Consider the following 25,145-nt stretch of genomic DNA (forward strand, 5'->3'; position numbering starts at 1 on the left):
TCAAATGAGTTGAATCTATAAAGTTCACTTCTTCAATAAAAGTACCGATGTTTATTTTCAAAAAGTTCTTTATCTCTTAGTCTACCTCATACTACAAGGTAAATACGCTAGTTCAATGCTGAGAAAAGTCAGTTGCTTTTCAACCGTTTGAAAGCAAACTAGCTGTCTGGGATCATTGGACCTTAAATGGTTTTGACTTAAGGACCAGCTTATCTTAGTCAGTAGGCCTAATAAAGATATAATTTCATTCATTCAACCTCATATTTGCCATAAAATACTTGGGTGTCAGCCCCCACGTAAATATAATCTAATCTAAAGTGTCCATCTAATGACAGTTATTGAATTATAACATAAACAATGTTTATAACAACAGAATTTCAAACAATAAGAAGGCTTTAGTTATTACTAGCTGTTGTACCTGGGAAGAGGACACGAAATAGAAACATTTTGATCTTTATAACATTTTTACATATTATGTTGTATAAACTTGTTACACAAAGAACTGGGCTAAAACCATTTGAAGGAGAGGGGTTAGGGAACTAAACCTAACACATTAACATTTTATTTTATTTCCTTTTATAACATTTAGTTTTCTTAACATATTTATTATAACTAGAGGTCGGCCAGTGGTCCAAAACTCGACCAAAAATATTGAATGTACAGACTTCTCTATTTTCACCACACGCTGTAAATAAAAAATGTGAGTGATTGGAATTTCTTCCATTTGTTTTGATTTTCTGTTTATATTTCATTGTTATTTCGTCACCAACATGGCAACCCATATGGTCCGTGTTTTTTATTTTTTTTGTTATTTTAAATTCATTTTTGTGTTTATTTTTTGAGCCTATTTTAATTTATAAAGAGATTCTGCACACCTACAGGACAATATTTTTTTAACAGTAGCCTATGCGTAGATTTCCCCTATGATGCACATGAGCTGAGAAAAAAGGTTTTAAAGAAACATGCTTGCCTATTAATATATAGATAACCCATTGTTATTTCTGCTTGCTAAATCAGTACCGTATCACTTGATAATTTTATACTATCCATACTTAAATTAGGGTCTACATGTTTAGAGAATCTTTAATTTTATTTAGCCTACTAAATTTTTGGAAACTGCGACTTCTTACTGACGCAAAGAGTCTTTTGCAATGGGAGGTTTACAGCAAAACCAGTAACTGTCCACAAAGATTGGGATTTCAGACAGCCTTATTCATAAGACTAAGAAATTTGTTGTACACGTAATTGCAACTACTTATAATAATAATTATTATATTGTAAATATTGGATATTCCAAAAAAATGTATTAACATTATTGTTGTATGTTTCAGTTTGCAACTTCGTGGTTCATGACCGCTGCCTCAAGACAGTAGTATCACCTTGTTCCAGCATAGCAGCGAGTCTGATCAAGGTAAATTAGCAATACCATTGTTATGTAGTACAGGACCAGGACAGTAAAATATTAGGTTTGTCTAATGATCATATTTACATACTTGAAAACTTCTTTGAATACCATGGTGTGTACCATGACCAAACACTATAGGCCTACATTGGAGATCATCTAAAAATGTGTGAAAGTGGTAAAATTTACACCTTTAATTTGGAAGCTGAGTATAAAACTACTGCAATTAAGAGTTTTGCTAAGACTTGTGACTTATTAAGACTTGTTTTGCTAAGAGTGTCATAGACTCTTAGGCGGCGTCCTAGCTAAGCGACAAAAAAAACTGTACAATCACAATAGTCGGTCTGATGAGACCCACAACACATGATTGTCTTTGATCGGTTGTGTTGGTCGCCCAACTAGGGCGCTCTTATGCTTATCCACATGTTTGAAATCTGTTGGTGCGGCCGATTTGCTTGCACGGCGACAGACCAACTTTTCCTCGTTCAGCTAAGCTTTTTTTTTTTTTTTTTTTTTTTTGGGAGAGGAGCGGCAGACTACTCACTAAAAAAAACCCCTCTACTCTGTTGGACACAGGCCTGGAATTGTTTGTCACATTACTTCAAGTCAAGCCAAAATGTGACCTAGGCTAAGCCCTCAGGGCTCACACCGTTTCTGACATTTAGATTCTTTATGACCTACACCGCATCCCGGTCAAGGTCAAGCTTCTTGGCGCGGAGAATACCCTGGATGTAATGTGACACACAGGCCCAATTGTCCCCACCCTCTCGGTATGACCGTATCCACCTAGGCCTTATATGATCAACAGCTTAGTAATATCAATGGCACATAAATTAAAGGTTTGAATCCTGTCCTAGTTAGGTCTGGTGTTTACAACCCCATGGGAGACACCCGTGTAAAATAAATGTTAGAGAGCTCAGGCAGAAGACGAAATAAGGTGGATTCTTCAAAGATTACACCAAAATCAAGCCTTTTACTATTTTACTATCTTTTACTTACTTGTAGGTGTGTCCATCAAAAACTGATTCACAGTTATTTTTTACGTTTGTGTGATAAGGGAAAACGTGATTGAAATAGGCTTAATAGTGTCAATGAAAAATCCTTGGTGCTCAGAGGGATATTTTGGTGCTCCTCGGTACTTGTGACCTTTGATAGAACAAGAGATTCCATACTCATGTTAAAGTTTTTGCCAGTACAGTTGAAGTGAACCAACAGATTGCGCTGATGTAGGCCAAAATTACTGATTTTTGTCCCGGATATATGCGGACTGTTCAATCAAGTCAAACTGATGACATATTGTAAGCTTAAGCATATTTTCAACCATCTCAAGTCAACTATTTAAAAAAGAAAAAAAGTAGAAAATATAATTTTAGACACTGGACAATCTGTGAGTGGCTCACTCCACTATGTTCTATTTAATGAAATTTCGTTACATCTGGTCCATTTAGATGATGTCTTCTTCAATATACAAAAGTCAATGGTTACATTCTATCCTCTAAAAAGGGAGAAAGTTTCAACAGGACGGTGGCGTCGTCCTGTAATCCAGCTACTAGGAGGTTACGAATTGTGGATATTTGTAGGCACGCACTGTGCATGCGATGCTCCCTGGTGTGGATTAACGTCCGCACTAGTGAGTACTACGACTATCCGCAGTACTATCCTAATAATTAGACCAGTTTGTTAATTACAAGAAAAAAATCGTAGTTCGGATTCCACTTTAAACTGTAGGTCCCTTAGTTGCCATTGGCTGTATGTAAGGAATATGTCGGCCTTAGTCACTAACAAGACTACAAGATTGCGCCACTCATCATACACTCATCTCCATTCATACTTGGCTTAATACCTACTTTGTATGGTCGCCATTTCAAAGAAAAGTATTAAAGTATGTACTATTGATTAACAGCTGTGTCTAAGGAACATGTCGGCCTTAGTCTCTAACAAGACTACAAGCCACTCATCCTACACTCATTCACTCACATTTCAGTTAAAATGTGCACATAGGGGTGCCCCCATTTTAAATAATTGATATAATTGATTGAACAACAATTCCATTGACAGTGCACCTCTGGTCTATAATGCAAAGTAACATATTACATTAGCAAAATCAAAATTACTTTTACCTACGACCGTTTTTTAAAGTAGCCATTTCAGTCCAGTTCTTAGAATTGAAAAGTTTCACTTTACAGCTGTTTACTTTCATATCCGCATAGTTTCATTTCATATCCGCATAGTTTTCTCATATCCACACAGGTAACGGACCAATGAGGTTCAAGTATTGAGAGAAAAGAATTAAAATTGTAATGCTTCGAACGTCAACTAATCAGCTGATCAGCTGATCAGTTGACCAATTTAATTGTTGATCCGACTTGTTCATGTTGATACTCGCGTATTCTTAATTAAGTTGGTGGAAGTCCAAAAATAAATGAAATATTTGCCGAATTGTACCTGATACAATATTATTTATGGTAAGAATGCTGCTAGCAATGTAATATTTAACGAAGTTTAACAAACACGTAATTACAGGAAATCAGCTGATTATACAACAAGTCGTTGCATCACTTTCAGTGGCAATGACAATACACGAAAACATAACCTCTCTTAAAAGTTACCATTAGTGATTGTTAGTAATTAAATCCAGACTAATAGTAATTAAAAAACGGTCGTAGGTAAAGTAGTGTACGCAACTCGCGTTAATAGTCTTTACGACACTCGTAGAAGTTTTTAAGGCACTCGCCAAGGCTCGTGCCTTAAATTTTCTACTCGTGTCGTAAAGACTCGCTTAACGCAATCGTTGCGTAAACTACTATTCTGCACTAAATTATCCATCCTCATGATAACTTCTTGATTATCATTGTACACGTTATTAAATTACCTGAAAAATACAGAAATATATACGTCTAATAACACTTGCAATAATATATTTACACTTATACTGTTTACTTACAAGATGGTAAATACATGTAAAAGTTGGTAAGTGGTGATCGATTTCGATTGGACACTCCAATCATCATCAGACCCAATAGGCGAATGATGTTTCATTCCCAATGTTTCATTCGCCTATTGGGTCTGATGATGATTGGAGTGTCCAATCGAAATCAATCACCACTTACCAACTTTTACATGTATTTACCATCTTGTAAGTAAACAGTATAAGTGTAAAAATATTATTGCAAGTGTTATTAGACGTATATATTTCTGTATTTTTCGGATCATGATATCCAACCTTGGCCGAACATATGTCCGACATCTATTCACATCACCTGATGGTCGTGTTAGAGCTGTTGTGTAACCTTTAAACTGCCTTTGGTTATGGCTTTGTTACGTCTATATAATTGCTCGGTACATCCTCTTCTCGTCCATATCTCCTAGAAAATTGGTCTTCTACAGAGATTTTTTTGATGTTCAGACTTTTTGGTTTTCACCCCACGCTGTAGTAAATAAAACATATGATTGGAATTTATTCCATTTGTTTTGATTTGTTGTTTATATTTCATTGTTATTTTGTCACCAGCAAGGCAACCCACAAGGCCCTTATAATATTTGATTTTAATTAACTTAATTTGTTGTCCTTATTTTTATCAAATCACAAATTTAATGCCAATCAGCGCCACCAACAACAAAAATAATAAATTAAATCCCATCTCAATTACTATAAATAAAACTCAAATATCTCCAATAACTAACACCAAATTTTTAGGTTTGATAATTAGTAACAATTTAAGTTGGGATTTACATATTGAACAGATAGCTAAAAAAAGTCACATCTGGTTTGTATGCTTTGTATAAATTAATTATCTAATCTTTGTGATCTTAAAACATTAAAAATGATATATTTTGCTTATATTCATTTAAGTATAAATTTTGGTATCTGCATCTATGGAGCTACAAGTAAAAGAAATTTGTATAGGCTTTTAATTTTACAAAAACGAGCATTGAGAATCATATTGGATATTAAATGGAGAGAGACCGTCAAAGAGGAATTCAAAAAAATTGGAAAAATGACTGTATACAGCATGTATCTATATATAAAGTAATTTTATATTGTAGACAAAATTTTGCAGACTTACCTAATTAGGTGAATGCCAATCCTACAATACAAGAAATATGGGTACTATTGCAGCACCTACCCATAGACTAAGTGTATATGAAAAGAAAACTACCCATGCAGGAGGTAAATTCTATAATAAACTTCTTGATCACATTAAGAAAGAAAATTATTTTTTCAAATTTAAAAAACATTTGAAGTACCACTTGTTGTCACTACCTCTGTTAAATTAGTGTTTTTTATCTCTATTAGACTTGATTTCTTTATGTTAAACTAGCTGTAACCCGCGGGCTTTGCCCCGTTTAACTTCTTAATTTTCAAGATTATCTCGTTCGCATGGCTCAATCACGTCCTGGTTGAAGTTTGTTCGCTACGCTCACTCACCTTTAGGTTGGAGCTCGTTCGCTACGCTCACTCACCTTTAGGTTGGAGCTCGTTCGCTACGCTCACTCACCTTTAGGTTGGAGCTCGTTCGCTGCGCTCACTTGCCTTCAGGTTAGCTCGTTCGCTACGGTAACTCGCCTCCAGGTTGAAGTTCGTTCGCTACGCTCACTCACCTTTTGGTTGCAAATTAGCTGTTGTCATAAATGTAAAAGAAATAATAGTGCTGCACCCTGTTGGTAATCCTTGTAACTTTAATGCTATTGAACATCATAGAACAGAACCAACTTGTTTAATTGAAACAGCTGTTAAGATTCAATAATTCCATTTCTCATAAGGTTAACATGGGAAACTCCAGAGCCACTGGGGCGGAGCCCGAAAGGATTTTTGAAATAAGAATATGTCTATATGTTAATCGGGAATGTGAGCTATCATCATGCCAAATTTCAGCCCAATCCGACCAGTATTTTTCGAGTTTACTTTTCCCATACACACATACACACATACAGCAACCACCTCTTTTTTATAATAGTATAGATTTTAGATATAGTTTTTGACGCCATTCCATGTACTGATTTATGTACAATATGAAATAAAGACGATTTGATTTGATTTGATTTGATATCCTATTTTTATTAATAAAGGGATGCTGCACATCTACAGGTGACTGTCTTTCTAACAGTATGCTTAGATTTTCGCTGCAATGCTCACAAGCTGGGGAAAAAGTTTTCAAGGGACATGCTTGCCTTTTTTAATATATAGGATAGCATTAAAATTACATATCCTGTGCAAGTTACTAGACCTAGTTTGTTTTTGTTGCAAAAATTAGCCTAATTTACATCTGGAATAAGAGAGATGCTCACATACTCATGCTGTAAATAAAGTGTGTATTGGCATTTTTTTGGAACAATATTAATTGGATGATTTTCCAAAATCCAAACACAGCTTTAGCAAGATTTAAATTTTGGAAAATTGGGAGTGTTTAAAGAGTTTCCACACTTGTTATCGAGGCTTTTTTACCATGGCTGGTTAGTAGTCTACACTAAATGTTTAATGTTGTTTCGTGCATATCTAATTGACAAATCAAATTTGGGTGAAACATTCCTGCAAAGATCACTTGACAATGCCTGAATAGGCTAAATATGTTGTGAGTTTGACCACTACTTGTTGAATTGTTAATGTAAGGTATAATAGAAAATAACAGAAGACGAGCTTACAAATTGTATAAAGAATAACAATCTTAGTAATATTAAAAGAACCTTATGGTTAAAAATTGTGTTTTTTCTGGGGCCTTGTAAGGATTCACACTCTCTTACATTCACCCCCAGATACAAAAAAGTGCAGTTGTTGATTCACCAGAAGACTACGAGGATACTGGTAGCTCCTGTACCTCTTAGACAGTTAAGCCATGCCCCTTAGCCACTAGATTAGCTGCAGCACACTTGGTGACAACCTCAATGTCAGAGGTATATAGTTATAACGCTACTCTTTTTTACAGAACCCTGTAGCCCATTGCTGGTCAGAGCAAACCCAGCACAAACGCAAGTTTTGCAATGTCTGCCGCAAGAGACTTGAGGACAGTCTGGCCACGCATTGCGAAAGTAAGTCTGATCTATAGTTGGTACATTTTTTTCTGTTTCTAATTTCTAATAGCAACACTAAGTTAGATTTAACTTAAAATGTGCATTAGAAGCCATTTAAAGCTGATTTTTGTTTACTTCAATACAGCTGATAGTGATTTATCATTAAGCCAGTACGCAATATTAACATTTGGATTGTAACTTATTTGTCAGTAAATTCTGCAATGTACTATGTATATAAAACCAGGGATAACATTACTAATTGAGACTTTTACGTTATGTTTTAGATTGAATGTTGAAATCAATTATTTTATTCAAATTTGGTGGTCTAAACTATGAACCCTCTGAACGTTTATAGGCCTATTTTGATATAATAGAATGTTAAGTCAGAATTTTAAGGAGGAATACTACACCTATACTTTATATTTTTATGGTAATCAGAAACAAATCTAGGATTAAGTTCTTGGTCAATGGGATGCATTTACACTAATTTTGTAAAAGAAGCGTATAATTATAAATAAATTAGTGCTCACACATCTTAATATGCCTTTTCATATTTCACGGAGACAATGTCTTAAATTCCAATCTGGGAAGCGTTTTTTTACTATCACAACCACAAGACTAAAGCCACCTTAGTAAACCAGTATTTGTTCACAATAAATTATGGTATATGTTTGCTTTTTAGGCAGGAGTTAAGCTTCTAGAGTGATTCAAATCATTTATTGAAAATATAGTTGAACCTATATAAGACGCATTTTAAGGGGTACGGGAAAAATTCGTACTATAGAGGTATTCTTAATAAAGAGGGTCGTTTTATCGAGGATTAATGCTGCTGTTATTCTTCTTATAGAGGTTTCTCCAAACGATGACTGAAGAAGGAGGAGGGATGGGTGGGGGTTTCATGTTGAAACAAGCGTCTGTTTGTTTTGAAAACTACGTACTATGGAGGTTAAGATTATGATAAATTTGTCTTATAGAGGTCACGTTTGTCTTGTTGAGGTTTTGTGCTAAGAATATTCGTTGTATAGAGGTTAATCAGTCCTAGCCCATGTCACTAACAAATTCGTCTTATGGAGGTTTTTAACTTAATTACTACATTGTATAGAGGTGTTTTCAGCATTGACCTATATGAAAGTGTCAAGGGGATTTTAAAAAATTTGACTTATCGAGGAATTTGTTTTATCGAGGTTCGTACAAACAAGGTTCAACTGTAACACCAATGAGATAAACAGATACTGTTTTTACACAAAAAAAGATATGATGCACAGGGTTGATTTATCCAGACACATCAATATTGATTCTGAGTTTGTTTGAATATTTTGATAATTTGTTTTAAATATGAGCTTTTTAGGAAATGTCCCCAGAAACCACCAGTAATAAATAAGTAACAACCTTAACTGTAACATTGTCTAGTTTGCGAGTACTTCGTGCATGGGGAGTGCCAGGACTTTGCAGTGGCTGATTGTAAGGAAAATGCGACGTACATCCCGGGCAAGGAGCTGTCTCTGGTCCACCACCAGCACCACTGGCGCGAGGGCAACCTGCCTAGCAACAGCAAGTGTGCAGTGTGCAAGAAGGCCTGCTGGTCAGCCGAGTGCTTGGCCAGCTACCGGTGTGAGTGGTGCGGCATCACGGTACGTAGCTAACACATACATTTTATATATTTTTACTAACTATTACGGCTTCAAATTTTTTACGCATGCTGAACCCTGCTATGATATTTTTCCCCAATTTTTGCAATATCTTCCCTCGCTTCGTGTGATGAACAACCATTTTCATGGTACTGTGGAAATAACCCTCTAATCCTTACAAAATTAGACCACATAATTTGAGGTTATACAAAGTCATCCATCTCTGTTGTTTATAACTTAAAATATCGTATTATTAGTAGCGTTATCTAATGTGCAATAAACAAATTTTGAGGTTTGCAAACCAAAAATATCACATATGTTTTTTCTGTTCCCTATTTGAGGTTACCCGAAAACAATGATTGTGGAGAGAAATAAAAAAGGTTGTTTTCCAGACAGTATGATAAAGAATTGAAATCATTAAAATTCATGATTTAGCCCCTGAACTGTTTGTTAGACTAATATGATCAGGTACATACCTTTACGTCAACAGTTCAATTTTGTAGTAAGTAAACTCGCAACGTTGCGAGTTTACTTACTACAAAATTGAACTGTTGACGTAAAGGTATATACCTGATCATATTATTCTATGCTCTTCAAACAATATTCTTCTAAACATATAATAGTCAAAGTACTCAATCTTTGACTTAATCATCACTGTTTTCCCAATTTCCTGACCAGCTGGAATGCTAAAATGTAGTACATTCATTCATTCAGATGAAAGTTGTAAAGGTAGGCCTAAATTGTTTTCATAATGATTTTACCAAAACCTTTAAATATTTTCTTTTTAAGTTCCAATGTTTTTCTTGTGGCCATTCAATTTTAGTTTATCAAATTAAATACCATTCGTTTGAAAAATGTTTGTTTTTGTTTTTTGAAAATGTTATTTTCCCAGTTGGCTTAACACCCAGGTTAGTATTTCAGGACACATAGCTTTTTTTTAAATGCTGTCCTTTCCCCAAAAGGTGGTTTAGAATGACTGGACTCTTGCATATGTATTCATGTTTGACACTTTTTTGTATAGAGTCACGCTGGGTGTCATAAGAGCATCAACAGTGAGTGTAGGTTCGGCAACCTGGAACCCATCTACCTTCCCCCCCACGCCGTGAGTATCCCCCGCACCGAGGTACCCATGGAGGCCATCATCGGGGTGCAGGTCCGCCGCAAGGAAACCATGTCACGTGAGTCAAAAGTAGCTCAAAGTGTATTGTTTTTTTAAAGGAATTTTGATAATTTATCTGTATATCCGATAACATCATTGACTGTTGGATAAAGTAGACATGCTAAATATGATTATCTGCAGCCAATTTTTGTTAAAAACAGGGTGTCTAGTAGTCGGGAAAGTCGGGAATTAGTATTGAATTTCAAAATGGTCTTGAAAAGTCGGGATTTAGTCTTAAATTTGATTTCAAAGTCGGGAATTTTCATTATTTTGCCGCAATCGTCGTCTTGCGTTTACATAACCGCGAAAGCCAATGATGATGATGTCTACACGGCCTCGGGAACTGTTCACGATTTTGCCGCGATTGTGGACGACGACGATGACTTTTCCGAAACCGCGGGAGACGACGATGACCTTTCCGTGACCGCTGGGGACGACGATAACGTTACCGTAACCACAAGAGAGGACGATAACGTTTCCGTGACCACGGGAGACGACGATGACGTTTCTGTGACAGCGGGAGACGATGGTGATGTCTAAACAGCCACGGGAAATGTTCATGATTTTGACGCGATCACGGACGACGACGATGATGTTTCCGTGACCGCGGGAGATGACGATGACGTTTCCGTGACTGCGGGAGACGACGATGATGTCTACACGGCCGCGGGCAGTGTTCATAATTTTGCCGTGATTCCGGACGTCGACGATAACGTTTCCGTGACCGCGGGAGATGACGGTGATATCTTAACAGCCGCGGAAAATGTTCATGATTTTGCCGCGATCGCGGACGATGACGTTTCTGAGACCGCGGGAGACGACGATGATGTCATTGATGTCTACAAGGCCGCGGGAAATGTTCATGATTTTGCCGTGATCGGGGACGACAACGATCACGTTTCTTTAACCGCTGCAGTCAATGATGATGTCTAAACGTACGGTATGTGGAAGATTTCATGATAAAAAAAATCAAATTTGCTAGTTAGAATTTTTTATTGCTGCATTATTTCTTTACTTGAAAACACCACATTATCATAATACTACTTTATGACAAAGACAGTGGTTGGTGTAGTATTATTTAGAAAATTTGGTTAAGCCATAAAAATTGGTACCGGTATCAAGAATCGAGAATCGATACATTTTGGTATCAACACCCACTAATTGTTGAAAAAACTAGTCTTGAAAAATCTGGAATTAGTCTTGAAAAGTCTGGAATTAGTCTTGAATTTTATAATGGAAATAAACTAGACACCCTGTAAAAAAGAACATAGTAGAATTAGCCACTCATGGAGTGTGCCACAGTCGTAACTCTATTTTCGCCTAAGTTTTTGTCTCTGTGGTGGTTTAAGTGACAACTGGCTAGTTAGCTGAGGGGTTATAGTGCTCGCCTAGCAATCAAAAGGTTGCCGGATCGATCCTGGGAAAATTAGCTTTTTGATGGTTCAAAACTGGACCCAGCTGTCCCTGACCATTGGGCTTTAAATGATCCTGGCGTATGAAACAGCTGTTCTTAGTCAGCAACAAATCTATACAGATCATCCTGCAATTATTTTTGGGTTAAAATACACACCTTGATGGCGTTCATCTTAATAATTGATAATTGACATATATATAAGAATGCTATTTCTCAATAAGTTACCCTTTTTAGCTCGGCTTGGATAGAAATGGCTAATTAAAATCGGCGAACTCTGTGGGTGGCTCAGATAGGCTGCGTTGAAAACTGAAATGGCATTCTACATTTGGCTACAAATTAAACGAGGGAATGGAATGTCTAGTTTTACTAATAGTCAAAGATACCATGTACAAGACTTTAAATGGCTATAATATAAAATACCTAATCCATCCGGAGGACCAAGAGCAATACAAAACAATAACTATTTCTTCAACATAAAGTTTATATTTTTCTTAAGACATTACAGACAAGATTTAGTTAGAAATACTTGAAGTTGCAGCATATAAAGCTGTCTTCTACATAAATCACCAAGTTATAGCATTCTTAGTTGGTTCTGTTTGGATTCTCTAAGATATTAATGACCTGATAACATTGCATGTGTATCTCCAAGCATTTTATAAAACCTGTTGCTTATTTGCATGGATGTTAGTCAGCCACAACTCTGTTATGAGAACAGATTTTGTCAGAAAATCAAACTGCAATAGTTGTATTTTACACTTTTTGTTAGAATAATTTTGAGTAGGGATGGACGAGTCTTGGAATTGAAAGAAAAATTGTGAGATTAAAAAAATCTTGATTGTTTGAACAAGATTGGTTTTGATCTAAGACTTTTTAAAGACAAGGTTATACAAAAATCTAAAAAGTTAAAAAATAAAAAAATTTAAATTACGATTGTCTATTAATTTTCTTTACCTCTAACTCAATATACATTATCTCCATGATATCATTATCACCTAGATCAGATGTACCCCTATACAATCTACAGTACTACAATTCTTTCGTCTCTTAACCAGACTGTATTTGTTGTGATAAAGTTGGGGTGTGCATGTTACAGTTTTACATTAAAGATTTCTTATTTTCATTTGCACTTTAGTTGTTGATTTTAATAATACTTAATTGTTATTTTTATTTATTAACCATTGTAAAACTGCGCATATGAATAATTCCCCGATAGTTTTGAGATCTATAATCTTGTCCCTAATTATTATGAGAAAAAAGAATCTTGTCTCGAATTTAAAACTCAGTCTCGTCCATCCCTAATTATGAGTTATTTATTTTTATTCAGTTAAGCAACGGTTATATTTTAGTCTGTTTTGTGTGCAAACAACACCAAGTTTTACGTTTTTAGATATCTCCGGTTATGCACTGTTCCCAGTATGTTTTGACATTTGCAAGTTTCTTTGAGTTATACATTTAGTTGTACACTTTGATTCATAAAAATCACCACAGATGGGAAATAATGAACACCTACAGACTGCTTGTGCAATTCAAACGAATGCAAACAGTTCTATTTTTTGTAGTCAATCAATCTCTGACAGCTATGACCACAAATTTATTATTTCTGTTTTGCAAAACAAATTTTTCTGCTCCATATTTTAGTTTATAGGCTAATTTTTAAAGATATTTCTCGCTTTTTATTTCATAGGTATAGCCCATATTGGCGTTAGCCAAACTGCTTTCATTGAATAATTTGGCTAACCTGATTAAGCTGGTTGGGTTTTGCATATAACCTAAAATATTGTCGAGTAGCAGATAATCTCAAGAATATAAGCCTTTTTTGGTCAGATAGTTTTTACTCAATTTGACAAAAAATGACCATGAGTCGAGTTCATAACTAAATTTCTCTTCTGGTTGGATTTTTAAAAAGCTGTAAATTTATCATATGTTCTTTAGATCTCTTGCAACTGGTCATGCAACAAACTACTATTTTTGTAAACAAAAAAAGGTTTTTGAGATAATCAAAATTATTTATGTTTTGCAATCTATTTTCAATCCATGATATACGTTTTATTAAGTACGAATCAATGTTACATCAATAAATTAGATAGTCCAGTGGTTAGAGTGCTGGTTAGATAGCGTGTCCACGCAATGGGAACTGCGTTAATTGCAGAAATCTTTAGGATTTTTTGGCAGTGTGAATTTCTAGAAATTATACAGGACTAGTGGTATAAATTACAGGAAATTATTCTGAATGTTTTCAGCAATTGGGAATTTTAACTTTATGTAATAAAATTGTACAATTTAAAAACAATTTATTATATAAATAAGAAATTATTTTACCCTGATTTTAGATTTTGTCTAGTGATTCCTTATCCTCCCCTAAGGGTGAGTAGCTATTGTTTCCGCGACTATCTCGCCCTCTTCAGATTATTGTCAAAAATAACCAGCTTATTTTGTATTGAGGGCGTCAAAGCAGTAAACACCCACTAAAACAATAAGACAAAAAATTAAAATTTATAATTCTACAGCTACTGTGGCCTTAGATAAGAAATAAGTGTTATAAACACAGTTGCAAAACTCCAGAAAGCTTATAATTTTTTTTTTTGTCAAATTTATTTTCTTAGTAAATAACAAGTTTCGTCTTATTTTTCTAACTAAAACTACTAATTCCAATAGTTTTTGTTTGATATTTTTAGTTATGATTGTTTTACGGTATATTATTTTCTGCTGGTGTTGCTTATTGTAGCATGTGATGAGTCTTGTGTTGTTTTGCCAGTCCTGTTGTGTGTGATGTTGATGCCTGCTGCCACTCTGCCAACCGTTTTCTTCATTGTTTTTGTGTTGACACGGTAAGAACAATATTGTTTGTTTAATTCAGCTCTCAGTTACAGCTCAAATTTTAGTTTTGTCACTGCTATTTGCAGTCTAATATTGAGTTATTGGTGAGGTTTTATTTGTTAGGAAAAAATTTAAAACTTCATTTTGGTTTCTAATTAAATATTTTTTTACATGTGGTATTTTCTATTTCCTGACTGTCATATTTCTTTTTTAAATAAATAAATAAATAATATAATATATGCAAAATAATGTATTTTAGTATTTATTATTTTTTGACTCTAACGATGTATATACTAATAACCTTTAAAGGTTTTCTTTGAAATAATTAAAAGAATGGAAACATTTAACTAAATTGTTCTTCTAAATTTTCTTCTAATTAGGCCTATAGATACTTTATCGGGAAGCACCATGATAGAAAAAGTTAAATTGGAAATTTTTAATTTTTGTATTTTTAACAATCATTATTTAGATCATTATTTATTTTTAAGTTCTATTGATTTAACAGTTTAATCAAATGTATGTTTGTTGCCTGGAAATTTTTTACTAAAGCTCCCTTGATTTACTCTTAATTTTACTGTAAACATAACATTGTTGAGTTTAAAATTCTACACTATAATGACCACAATTTCTTCTGAAATTTGTTTTTAGTAATTTTCTTCGATGTTTGTTTGCCTTTTTTTAACAGACACCTGCATCATGATAATAATTACATTATATGCACTTTTTCATGTAAACTGTTATTAGGTTAAAAAAAACTGTTGTTTGGAGGCTTCCAAAGAATATTATGCATTGTAGTGTTACTTATATTAAAAGTTTTTGCTGATTTCTGTTTCAGCTCGGAGTATATCAGAAGAGTTCAGCAGTGGAGACACGAGATACAAGGACAACGATGAGACGATTATCTCTCACGGGAAAGAACGGAAAGACAAGGAGGGTGATAGGGATGAAGGTACTGACATCAAAACATACCAAAACAATCAAACTATTTTTACTCAGATTGATTTGCGTTCAAGTACATTTCACTTAAATCAATTGAATGTGGTGGTTAAATTTGTTTAGTACAATGAAGTTTGATAGCAAAAATTTATAGTTTTTTTTTAGTGCTTAATTTGTATACAGACTGTAGAATCAATGCAATGATTTGGATTTGCGTTCCAGTGCCGCTGTTTTTAAAGCACAGTTAATCTTGTATTGTACTGGTGCACTCCTTGCTTGGTCCACGGACAGGCTTGTGGCCAATGTTGGCGGGTAAATTCAAGAAAACCTGCCAATCTCTGATGTGTTTCAGAGATGATCAAAGTGTACGATGGCAACAACTCGGTGCGCCGCAGGATATTTCGAGTGGTGACAGTGTCTAGACTCGCCAGCACGGACCATATCCTCCTCACAGCCCTCAGAGCTTTCCACATTACCAAGGACCCTCGTGAGTAACTTAAGAGCAAACTAAGTAAGTTTAAAGTTATCTCTCTCTCTCTCTCTCTCTCTCCCTCTCTCTCTCTCTCTCTCTCTCTCTCTCTCTCTCTCTCTCTCTCTATCTCTCTCTCTCTCTCCTATCAAACCTAAAGAAAGTATAGAGTATTATCAGTCTTACTTCTTGTTCTTTGAAATTTGTTTTGGGTTACAACTAGCTCAGTAACTCAGTAAGTTGTTATCGTATCTATACTAATTAATTGGTTGCCAGTTAATCTTGCAAAGAGTCAGTAGCGAATACTAAAGAGACAGCTGATCTCAATAATAAATCTGTCATATGTTCCATTCAATAATTATAATAGCCTTAAAATAAGCCTCCTGAAGAGATGGCGTCCTATGGACCTAGAAGTATGATTGTAGTCATACTTGCTGTTTTACAGTAGAGTCCCGCAAACTCGGCACTAGATATCCCGGCAGTCTGGAAAAGCTTAAAAATTGTATTGTCCTTATTTTTAACCCTAGTTCCCGATAACCTGGCATTTCACAGACTCGGCTCCCTTCCAGTCCACATTATGCCGAGTTTGCGGGACTCTACTGTATTATGTTTAATCGGTTCTGGTGATGTCACTCGCAAGTATAATTGAAATTATTATTTTGTGATTAATTGTTTTGTCTACAAATTACTAACTCTGTTTTTTTTTTGTTGCAGAAAATTTTTATTTAACAGATTTGTACTCCCCGGACGAAGCAGTTTTGTGTGACCCCTGTCCTGTGATGAATCTTCACAGAAGGGAGGGAAAGAGGCCGGCAGTGTTCCTCAGATTTAAGTGAGTCACTATCATTGCTATGTGTTGTGGCTTATTGACCTCTCAACAATTTGCTTTTGTCAGTTCAAACGTTAGTTTTGTCATGGATACCAGCCTCTAGATATTTTAGAATAAACAAATAAATGTTTATGTTAACTATGTGGCTGTAAGAAGGATTTTTAATATGAATCAACTATCAGCTGTTTTGTGCTTTGAAAAAAACTAGGGATGGACGAGATTGAATTTTTAGTTCGAGACGAGACGAGACGAGATTTTTTATTTCTCATAAAATTTCGAGACGAGATCGAGACGGGATTTCCCTTCTCATACACAACGGGAAATGCACGTTCAAAATTTTTACCTGATTTTGTAACATTGTTAGATGACTGTTTAAATACAACAATAATGATAATAGGCAAGAATATTTACAATCTTTTATTAAAAAACATCAGCATAACATTTTTTTATTAATCACGCCTAACTTATTAAAAATGCCTACGATTAAGAAACATAGTGATATCAGTTAGGATAGAGTTCAACTTATCCTAAAATAAAATAAATCATAAAATAAAAGCAATATTAATTTTTATAAAATAATTACTTGTTTTGACTTTTTATAGTAATAAAACATTCCTCACACTACTTACACTTAACAAAACTTCTCAAATGTTATTAAAGTAATATTATTAAAATAATTAAAGTAATATTTACATTTATAGAATTAATTAAATAAGAACGCCTTCGCAAAGGAAACGCAACTACAACACGCTCCTGTATTGCGGGTATTGCATCGACTTTCTGCAGGCGCTTTTAATTTTTTTTTTTTTTTTTTTTAAATTCTCGTCTCGATAAAAATCTCGGTCAAAAAGAAATCTCGTCTTGTGTAACGAGATTTAAAATTTCCCGAAATTTCGAGACTTGACCATCCCTAAAAAAAACACATCTTTAGTTCAAAATATCTAGGATTGTAATAGCTAGACATTCTACCAAATGTATGCTCTTTTTCCGCAGCACAAAACAGCTGTAATTCTGTAACAGATCGTTCTGACAGCAACAAAGTTAACGGAAAACTTAATTAATTTTGTGTATGGAGAAAAAAGTATTTTCTATGTGTCATCAAATTTCTGAAACAAAATATGTAAAAATCGTTGCCAATTGTTACACTCAGCCGTTGAAGTAAAAAGCTCATTATGTTTATTGTTTTTAAACAGTATTACATTTGTAAATAACTACTCTGGTGGTTTGATGGTGAATGTAAAAAAAAAACTGTCATACAAACACTAACTTGTACTCATATTATATAATAATAATAGACATCACACACTCACTGGCCAGCCTAACATTGGTCTAAGTAAATAGACTTAACTTAACCAATTTTGGTAGGGGCTGTACCCTGAAAAAACGCAGGCACTAAAACACTTGCACAATCCCGCATCCATGTTCAGCAGCGAGACAACCTGCTTTTAGGGTCTATGGAACACTTTGAACGTTGTAGAAACAGTTTTGGTCCTAATTTCATAAAATAATGTATTAAGTTTAAAAGTCATCAACAAGTTTTACATACAGTACACTCCTGATTATCCAAGCCCTCGGGTTATAGGAAGTAGTTTTTTGCCTAAATATATATTTTTATTTTCAGTAGAAAAACTTAGGGTGACTCGGGGCAATTCTGGCACGGGGCAATTATAGCAATGGCCTATATTTTTTTTAAATTTCAGCTTTACAGATCAGTGAAGCAATATTTGTTATTTCAGCATATACCTCCTATATATAGGAAAGCATTTTTGTAAAAATAAAATGTTTGCAGTAATTTTTATTAGCGATTAAAAAAGTACTTTCTTCCACAGCCCGAGGATATCGAAACATCGCACACGGCTAATTTTTTTTCCCCTATGAATTTTATATTTTATTTTTTTTTATACTCAACGATAATTGTTCAGACTTAAAACTTCATGAACAAAAATAGTAATAGCAGTTATCCCTTTAAGATATTTAAATTTAAATGGGTGCTATAATTGCCCCATTTTCATATGCTATGGGGCAATTGTGGCAAAGAACCCGGGGCAATTATGGCAGCTATATATCTTTATACAAATAATGTATAAATTAAAGAATAAATTGTATAACAACGTGTGTTATGTGTAATATGTTTCATTTCAGTTCATTTGGATGGCTTTGTAAACACCTTTTGCTTAGATTACTCTATGGCAGCCTGATTATTTTTATTGTTTATTGTTGCTAGAAGTTTTGAGGTTAAGGCCCTTGTACGCTTGTACTGTCTTACCGGTTTATTCACAACTTCCTTATAAATAGAGATAGAACAAAAATTAAAACACCATCTTAAACAGCTAAATTAGGCCTATGCCATGATTGCCCCAATGTCAGAGCAATTTAAACAATAAGGAAAATATAAGGTATTGCTATAATTGCCCCAAGGTTGGGGCAATTCTGGCATCTGACACTCCAAAAAAAAAACCCTCAAACCCCCTTAAGGGGAGTTTGAGATTGTTGTCTAAATATATGAAAACACTAGAGGAATAACATAGAATTACTATGGTAATTGTCAAAATAAAATGAAAAATATGTTCACCGCGATACAAGCAGTTAAAGTTAAGGTTCACGTCTGGCTGCCAGAATTGCCCCGGGTCACCCTACTTTATTACAGTAAGTTTCTATTCAAAGAAACATAAAAATAGAAATTAATTTGTGATTTATTGAAACGAATACAGTACTTGGAATAAGTACTGTATTCTAAAATATATACTGTAAAATAATACCATTTAGTATTATTTTAGCGTTAGAATGAACCGCAATAACCTTCAAAATTAAAATTACACGGTACTAGGTGTGCGGGCTACCGACGGAAATGGCAAACTGGACTGGACAAGCAGTCAGCAGAACATAAACAATAGCAGTGTCAGTCTTCTTCATTACAATGTCTCTCCTTCATTACAATGTCTATATGTAGATATAATTGTGTCAAGATAAATAATAATTGTGTCATAGATAGGTCAAACTTAAACAAAAAGTGTTGAACATGTTTGTTGTGCTATTTTTTCCCACAACAATTCTACATTATTTGGGGGGGGGGTGTTGTGTATCAATACTACGTGTTATCATTTTTCATTTGCTATGTGTTGTTTAATGATACATTTTACAAGTGACTTCATAATAAAGAACCGTAACCCTAACCTCAAAATCTATGCCACCTCTGTGTTATTCAAGATTCTTCGTAACCGAGTTAGTCGTGGACCCAACAACCTCCAGTTAATCGGGAGTGTACTGTACTGTTTAACTGAGGGAGTAGATTTGGTGAGTCAACCACTACCATAGTGACTACAGGTAGACCGGTCTGGAAGATTCTGAGACTGAAAAAACCCTTAATTTCAAAACATTTCTTTGAATATTATTTGTACTCTTTCCTAGTTTTCATTCCAGATAACTAACTGTCAGTTGTGAGTGAATGTAAATGAAGAGTACCCTCAAAATTTCACTGCCCTCATAGAACCGTGAAGAACTGTAATGTAAGCCAGAGAGCTCGCCCAGGGAACTGCGTACCACGGGTGTTCGGCTTCCCGAGGATGCAGTTCTCAGAGCGAGCGCCTGACTTTGACAACAGAACACTTCAGTCAAGACAATCAGCCTTTGTGATAAGGGCTAAAACTGTTTAAATATACAAACACACTTCATAGTGTGTGGAGCCATTGTAGAACTGTCAAGTTATTAGCTATTATTTTCAAATTTGCTACATAATGTAGTGCTTGGGGTATTAATATGCACATGCTGTACTTGTGACTCCAACTTATTTGTTTGTTCAATCCATTTTCACCTAATGCACGCTTGTTAAAATTTATGCTAGACAAATATATATTTTTGTAGCTTTTAGAGCCGTATTTATTGTTGCTAATATGTCAATTTAATGTACGGCAAGTGTTTTGTACAAACCCATTTAGTTTAGTGTTATCTTATTTCTTAAAGTTAGCATATTTTTAGGTATTGTTAAATTTGTAATTTTTGTAAATAAAATTAATATAATTTCAATTTCTATATTTAATTGTTAGATTATTAGTTTTTTTGTAAAATTACTTTGTTGGAAATAAAAAAAAGTTTTGAAGAGGTTTAGTTTCCCCTATTTTAGTTAATACATCTTTCATGTCAATTAATTTGCAACTGTTTACTTCTTGTTTTAGTAACTATGAACGCTAAATCGACTATTTGTAAACCATTGCTTGCCCTCCTATATCTGTGTAAAATCTACTCTCATCTCAATCAATATGAACTCGTTGTTATTCATATTACAAATCTATCTATCTATCTATACTATTATAAAAAAGAGGTGGTTGCTGTATGTGTGTATGGGAAAAGTAAACTCGAAAAATACTGGTCGGATTGGGCTGAAATTTGGCATGATGATAGCTCACATTCCCGATTAACATATAGGCATATTCTTATTTCAAAAATCCTTTCGGGCTCCGCCCCAGTGGCTCTGGAGTTTCCCATGTTAACCTTATGAGAAATGGAATTATTGAATCTTAACAGCTGTTTCAATTAAACAAGTTGGTTCTGTTCTATGATGTTCAATAGCATTAAAGTTACAAGGATTACCAACAGGGCACAGCACTATTATTTCTTTTACATTTATGACAACAGCTAATTTGCAACCAAAAGGTGAGTGAGCGTAGCGAACGAACTTCAACCTGGAGGCGAGTTAGCGTAGCGAACGAGCTAACCGGAAGGCAAGTGAGCGCAACGAACGAGCTCCAACCTAAAGGTGAGTGAGCGTAGCGAACGAGCTCCACCCTAAAGGTGAGTGAGCGTAGCGAACAAACTTCAACCAGGACGTGATTGAGCCATGCGAACGAGATAATCTTGAAAATCAAGAAGTTAAACGGGGCAAAGCCCGCGGGTTACAGCTAGTATTAAAATAAAATTATGAAACATAAATATTTTACATATAAATTGATATAATCATATAGTTTATTTATGTAATCCTTGATTTATTTTATGCTTGAAACGGTTTTGCACAGTAGCAAACAAATTGTATATACTTATTATTTTTCACTAACCTTTTCTATTTACAAGAACTAAAAACAAAAATCTTGTCCATCATCATGTTTGCAATATGTTCACAACTAGTTGCATTGTTTTATTTTTTATTATCAAAAAATCAATGCTTTATTTGATTATTTCTTTACTCTTTTTAAACAGTGAGTCTTGCAACTGAACTGGATGCATGAATAAGACTAGAAAGCTTCATGAGTGGTGGACAGTAAGGAGACATTTTTGAGTTACAATTATTTTCTCTATAGTAACAGCAAGGACATTGTGTTCACAGAGACAGGGACAACGACTGTGGCGAAGTGAGAGTTTACCCGGGCAAGCTGCAAGTCTCTGCTGCCTTCTGTACTATCCGAGTCAACAACCAGACCTCGGTGGCGGATCTCATCAACGAATCTATCAAAGCCTTCGGTCTGGAGAACATGCGGCAAGAGGAGTTCCGCCTCAGTGAGATCCTGCTGGACCGAGGAGGTAAAGCCGAGGCTAAAATGATCAGGGTATAGAAAAAAATAGTGTGCAACAATTTGTTTTGAAATTGTTTTTTGCAGGGTGCAATTTTAAATTTTGTTCACACCAGCCTAAATTTTATTAGGGTCTCCTTTTTGTAACCATGGTTGTTCTGTACATTTCTTATAGGCCCTATAGTAATGTTTTCCTGTGGTGCGAAACAGCATATGTCATTTAGGTACTCGGTGTTCAACTCACTCAAAGAAGTTTTCTCAGGAAAAAATACCAAACCACAAAATTAATTTTCTTACAAAATAATGGCTTCTAATGTGGATTTCTTACAATTACAATATTTACTCTGTGAACAGGGTGTCCAGCCGACTTGGAACCAGGAATTGTACATGAATTTGATGACTGGGAATAAATCTCTGAATCTTCCAAAAAATGTCTGCCTGATATTACAATTGGCTTTTGTTCTACGCTGTCAAAACTCTCCATCCTGTGACACTGTCAGGTTCACAGATGTTGCAGTGACTGCAAGAAGTTATCCCAAATGTTTCCGTGATTGCTATAAATCATCTCTGATACAAAATGCTTGCCTACGAGTGATTAACTGACCAGTAGTTTTGCCAATTTATCTCTCACTTGAGATTCGACAGTTACATTATCCGTGTTGCAGTGAGCGAGCGAGTTCTACAGAAGGACGAGAAGCCATGGGAGATCGTCAAGTCCATTGGTAGAGACTCAATACGGCAGATGGAGCTGATGAGGTACTACCTGCAGTTGAAACAGGACCCTCACGGCCCCAACCTGGCGCTGTTTGTGGGAAACTTGCCACCCAACCTGTCACAACGCAACTACGAGAACTTACTCACTGAGTTTCTGGGCAAAGGTGAGTGACTGGTAAAAGCTGTCACTTTTGTAAATGAAAAGTAGTAGAAAAACTGCTTGAATTTCTTAAAAATAACAGACAAATTTTCACTGTGATGTTGTTAGCCAAAGATAGTAAGATTTTTCAATTCAATGTATAATTCCAGGGAAACAGCTATGTGTTTACTAATGGGAAAGCAAAGGCAGTGGGGTAGTGTCAGTCCACATAGCTATTATTGAGCCAAGTAAATTCTACACAAGTTGTTTGCCTGAGTACTTTAGTTTACTATTTTGTACACACACTGTATGGTTTTTAAACCTGAGTGTTCATACTGAAGGTGCCTGAACGAGAGGTAGTCTCTGAACCAAAACATTATGAGAGAGCAAATAGCAAATATTAATTGTCAGGATTTAAAACTCAATCCCCAAGACAAAAGTTGTGCGCTCTAATCATTACACTGCCTTACATTACCATTATCTCTCTTGGAATCAAACCAGCGACCTTCAGATTTGAAGGTGAGTACTATAACCACGACTGACATTAGAATGATTGACCAGGCTAGTGGTTTGCGCCCAATGAGGGGACATGCAACAAAAATTTACGTATTCACGGAGAAATTCAGACTTTTTTATCCCTCTTAAACGGCTTTATTTTAACAAAATATCCTAACTTGTTTTTTTTATTTCAGAAAACAAGTTCTCGTCAATCGGGCCTATATATTACGAGTATGGATCGATGGTAATCACGTACGAAGACTCCGCCAAGGCTGTGAGAGCGCTGTATACATTGAGAGAGTCTTCGTACGAGGATAAACATTTGTTGGGTGAGCTGTCTGCTGTTTTATACATTACCCATGCGTTTTGCTTAGGTGGACCAATCTTTTTGGTAAATTTTCTATTTCAGTATGGCGATATGATGGCAAAAGTGTAACTGTAATGTGTATGTGTCTCGCAGTGATGCTGCTTCCCAACATAGAGCCCAGTATGGTGCCGCAGGGAGTCCAGCCACTCTTGGTGTTTGTCAATGTCAAGTCTGGCGGATGTCAGGGACTCGAGCTTATCTCTAGTTTCCGCAAACTGCTCAATCCGTACCAAGTGTTCGACCTGGACAACGGCGGCCCTCTACCTGGGTATGACTGCAATTAACCACAGAAAATAATCTTTTCAAAATCCATAGTTATGATACAATTCAGAAATATATTATTAGAGATTACATCTGAAAGTTTCATACATAGGATTTTAAGATTAAATTATTGTCAACCATTACATATTAGATATTGAAAAAAAATTAAACTAATACACTATTCACTTGAGGGAAAATTGCTTATCGTAGCTCAAAAAGTATTAACAGTAGATTGTCTGGTTAAAAGATAGGGCATTTGTCAGGAATTATTAAGGAAATTGACAGGAAAGCAGGCCAAATTTTCGTGGTCACTGACCACTTTTTTTCTACAGTAAAGTGGTCAGTGACCACAAAAATTTCTGCTTTTGTGTTGTACTTGTTATGTGTCTCTATGTACTTATTTAAAGGTAAGCCTGCTTTCCTGTCAATTTAATGAATAATAACAGTAGATTGTATTATTTCTATCCCAAATTATAATGATTTTTAAAGGGACTTAAATGTTATCCGTCATAGTCCCAGTCGCACGGGTAAAGATTATCTGAGTAAGTACTGTAGTTTTTCAGTAAAAAAGTTTGATTTTACAATCATACAGGTACAAATAGTGTTTCAATCATGAAAATATGTTGATTGTTTGCCAAATATCTATTTTTTTGGTTGTTTCAGGCTGTACGTGTTCAGACACATCAAGGACTACAAGATCCTGGTGTGTGGCGGGGACGGCACTATTGGCTGGGTGTTGCAATGTCTGGACAACGTGGGACAGGACAGCGAGTGTTCGTCACCTCCGTGTGCCATCGTGCCACTAGGGACAGGCAACGACCTGGCACGTGTGCTGCGATGGGGTCCGGGCTACACTGGGGGTGAGGATCCCATGAACCTGCTGCGTGATGTCATCGACGCTGAGGAGATCCGGCTCGACAGGTGGACGGTGGTGTTCCACCCGGAGGACAAGGGGGATGACAAGATGCAAACTACTAACTCTACGGGTGAGTTATGAGTGCA

General features: G+C 35.4%; 1 protein-coding gene across 2 annotated transcripts in view; it reads left to right on the forward strand.

Moving 5' to 3' along the window:
* LOC128988761 (diacylglycerol kinase theta-like) overlaps positions 1 to 25,145 on the forward strand; it is a 45,349-nt gene that overhangs the window by 10,902 nt on the left and 9,302 nt on the right. For both annotated transcript variants that reach the window (XM_054410375.1, XM_054410374.1), the window contains exons 2-13: positions 1,332 to 1,411; positions 7,327 to 7,429; positions 8,822 to 9,042; positions 10,061 to 10,217; positions 15,265 to 15,378; positions 15,718 to 15,852; positions 16,549 to 16,666; positions 21,981 to 22,174; positions 22,830 to 23,042; positions 23,710 to 23,844; positions 23,976 to 24,150; positions 24,807 to 25,129. In XM_054410375.1, coding sequence (XP_054266350.1) covers positions 1,332 to 1,411; positions 7,327 to 7,429; positions 8,822 to 9,042; positions 10,061 to 10,217; positions 15,265 to 15,378; positions 15,718 to 15,852; positions 16,549 to 16,666; positions 21,981 to 22,174; positions 22,830 to 23,042; positions 23,710 to 23,844; positions 23,976 to 24,150; positions 24,807 to 25,129 — 1,968 coding nt within the window. The remainder of the gene's footprint in view (positions 1 to 1,331; positions 1,412 to 7,326; positions 7,430 to 8,821; positions 9,043 to 10,060; positions 10,218 to 15,264; positions 15,379 to 15,717; positions 15,853 to 16,548; positions 16,667 to 21,980; positions 22,175 to 22,829; positions 23,043 to 23,709; positions 23,845 to 23,975; positions 24,151 to 24,806; positions 25,130 to 25,145) is intronic.

Source organism: Macrosteles quadrilineatus, unplaced genomic scaffold (assembly GCF_028750875.1).
Source record: "Macrosteles quadrilineatus isolate MER2022 unplaced genomic scaffold, UCM_ALF_1.0 Scaffold_3__2_contigs__length_128488019, whole genome shotgun sequence".
In the NCBI taxonomy this organism is placed as follows: domain Eukaryota; kingdom Metazoa; phylum Arthropoda; class Insecta; order Hemiptera; family Cicadellidae; genus Macrosteles; species Macrosteles quadrilineatus.